The sequence below is a fragment of the Ochlerotatus camptorhynchus genome, unplaced genomic scaffold (assembly GCF_037179485.1).
Source record: "Ochlerotatus camptorhynchus isolate MF236.1 unplaced genomic scaffold, CSIRO-AGI_Acam_v1.1 ptg000622l, whole genome shotgun sequence".
NCBI classification, from domain to species: Eukaryota; Metazoa; Arthropoda; class Insecta; order Diptera; family Culicidae; genus Ochlerotatus; species Ochlerotatus camptorhynchus.
In genome coordinates, this window is record NW_027041101.1 from 165852 (window position 1) to 168852 (window position 3001).

Consider the following 3001-nt stretch of genomic DNA (forward strand, 5'->3'; position numbering starts at 1 on the left):
AAACGAATATTTTTAAAATAAACCTCGAAATAAACGTAACATTATTTTTATTTTAAACATCAATTTTACATTATTTCAAACATGGAATACGTTTGAAATCAACCTAATTTATGTTTGTGGCCAGAACAAACTGAGTTTACGATTAAATTTACCTCAAATATTTTGGTTTCGGCGATAGTTTTTTCTGCGTGTGTTTACAAATGTTGATGGGCCCTGTTCTGTTGTTACTCCAGAATTTCAGATCTGATATGCAGAATGAAGTGAATAACGGGATTGTATATATTATAACAGTTTTCTTTGTCAAAATTTGATGATTTAATTTAATGAAGTTCATCTCTATTATGACCATTCTTTGTTGGTTATGTGCAGTGATAAGAACGTGCCTGGTGTTGTTCGTAATTTCTTTCTAAACATTTTCCATCCATTATCGATAAAATACAGCTAAAACATAAGAATTCAACGATGGCATCCGCCTCCGACCCGGTGATCTGCACGAACTGCTCCGCGGTAACCCTTGCAGAATCTGTAGCGCTGTGCACCGGATGTGACAAGTCCTGCTGCAGCAAGTGTTCCCGGGAACCGAGTGATTCCGTGTCGCTGTTCAGTGTACCGCACATCCTGTGCCTGGCGTGCTACCGCGACCGTCGCCAAAAGGAGGGCATCGTCACTTGTCCGTTGCATCCGGAACGGACTCTGGATCTGTACTGTTTGACCTGTAATCTGCAGATTTGCTATGACTGTTTTGTCCTGCTACCGGAACACAAACGACATACGATCGATACGGTCGAGGTCATCTATCGCCAAAAGCTGTTGGAAACGGTTGAAAAGTTCCGGAAAATTCCCCAGCGGTTGAAACTGATTGATTGGGAAGCAATTCGGCAGGTCGATGATAATCTAAAGATTGTGCAGAATGTTGAACAGAACATCCTGAATGAGATTCAACAGTTGATTCACAACCGGACGGCCGTAATGCTGGGGAAGACGGCCGAGAAGAAAAGAACTCTAATAGGAATCAAGGAATACGTTTTGCAGATGGAACTGCAAAACCGACAGATGCTGCAGCAGATCAGGGATTTGAATACGAGCGATTTCCTGAGACAGCAGGAAGTGCTCAACGAAAGGTGCGAACGCATCTTGAATGACGTCGAACAGCTGCAGGTGCAATCGGTAACTTGGGATGATATCCAATGGTATGAATGATTGTGAATGAGATTTTGCGATTCCTTCCAAACCGGGTTTATTTCTTTGCAGCGATCTACTTCCAGCGTGCACACTAGAGCCGATCGTTCTCAACGTTCCGCTTGATGGGGACCAAAGCAACAAACGTGTTCCGTTCCAGTTAGAAGACGACTGTGGCATTCAATGGATAACGATCTGTCATATTCGGGCTACGTCAATAGTTTTAGAGATGTATCCGAATCTATTGGTGGGAGATTTCAACTTTCGTGCCGTTGTGGAAATATCCCATTTGAATCAGATGAAAATGACTAGTAAGACGTTTACATTCCGTGAAAAGCTGCTGCCAACGGAGCTGATTCCGTTAGATGAGCTGCAGAATAGCGGATTTCTTTCCAAGGCGGGCGATTTGCGGTTGAAGATCGGCATCCGTTCGGAGAACATAGTCGAAGAAAATATTCTGGTAAAAAAACTGTTGCTAGAACAACGGAAGGCAACTGGTCATTTGCAAATGGAACTGGCCGCAGTAAAGGATCAGAATTTTATTCAACAAGGAGACATGATGCGTTCGAGTTGCGAAATGAAACGTTTGAAAGACTTGTACGAAACACAAACAATGGTATTCAAACGACAGATCAAAGAGTTGAAACTAGCAGCCGATGAAAGACCATCCACTCCGGGTAGTTCGATTAATGTTCCACTGACGCCGACCGAAGTGGACAAACAGAAGCTAAACGCTGATCTGAAACGACTTCAAGCGAAGCTGGAGTCTATGCAAATCGCTATGAAATCGATGTAATGTTCAGCATTTTTTTTATCATCTTCCGATTCTAATAACATGGTTCCTGTTTTCCAGGAATCCGTACGCCATCGGTAGTTTCGAAATCTATAGATGCTCTAAAGATAACAAATTTTATTCACCACAATTGACGGCCTACAACGGAGTTACGATCTATGTGATTGTTCAACCGAATTTCTCCGCCGAGAGCAAGTCGGACGTCAACGCCTACATTTGCCTGGCCAAGGGAGCGAGGAATAAGTTCATATCATTACAACATTTGGTAAAATCCAACTCTGCAACGGGTTTTCTTTTGCTTTCTCATAGGTGTCAAATCTTCCTGGAAGTGCTCAACGAGTGCGAAGAGGCCAACATCCGGGAGGATCGCGTGTTTGACTTTTCCAAGGGAACCAGTTTCACGTGGAAAAGCGTCATCAGCCACTATGCGTTGTACCGCGACGAAGGTTTTCTCGTCAATGATCACCTGAAGATCAAGTTTGGACTGAGACCTCTGCTCGAGTAAAGACGGCGGTGTCGTAATTTGATAATTTTAGCTGGCATCGGAATGCCATCGATATGAAGCAGGATTCCTCGTTCGGAGTTCGGAACTCAGTTACTTTCCTTTTACACTGTTTGACCACATCTAATGTTGTCTGAATTTTTTGAATTTCGTTCGATGTTATTTTCTTTGCTTTTTTTTAAATACAATGACAATTTAACAAATTGAGAGTGGTTTTATGTAGGTTCGCAAAATGCCTTCGAATTCTGATGTGGCTAGATAAGGTATGAGAAACCGTGATTTTAAGTTGTTCGGCAAACAGGAAACGATAGTTTTGGAAAGACAGGAGCGTTCTTCAAGGAGCTTAATTAGCAGGTCTAATATCTAGCCATTTTGTATGCAAACCCTGGACTTACTGCTAACGCTTATTACTTCAAAAACATTATGGATGTCTTATGTATTATTTCCAGGGTCTACCAGGGATTAGGCAGACCATCCGAACTGAATTCAATCTTACACGGTAATCGCAAAAAACTCTTTTATGACTA

At 42.2% G+C, this 3001-nt stretch overlaps 1 protein-coding gene across 1 annotated transcript; it reads left to right on the top strand.

The window, feature by feature from the left end:
- Positions 1–380: 380 nt before the first annotated feature.
- On the top strand, positions 381–2780 carry LOC135714154 (uncharacterized). Its single transcript, XM_065237446.1, has 4 exons — positions 381–1190; positions 1252–1971; positions 2033–2215; positions 2282–2780. Exons 1-4 carry the CDS (start codon positions 463–465, stop codon positions 2475–2477), a joined length of 1827 nt encoding a protein of 608 aa, XP_065093518.1. The 5' UTR covers positions 381–462; the 3' UTR covers positions 2478–2780.
- The last annotated feature ends 221 nt before the right edge of the window (positions 2781–3001 follow it).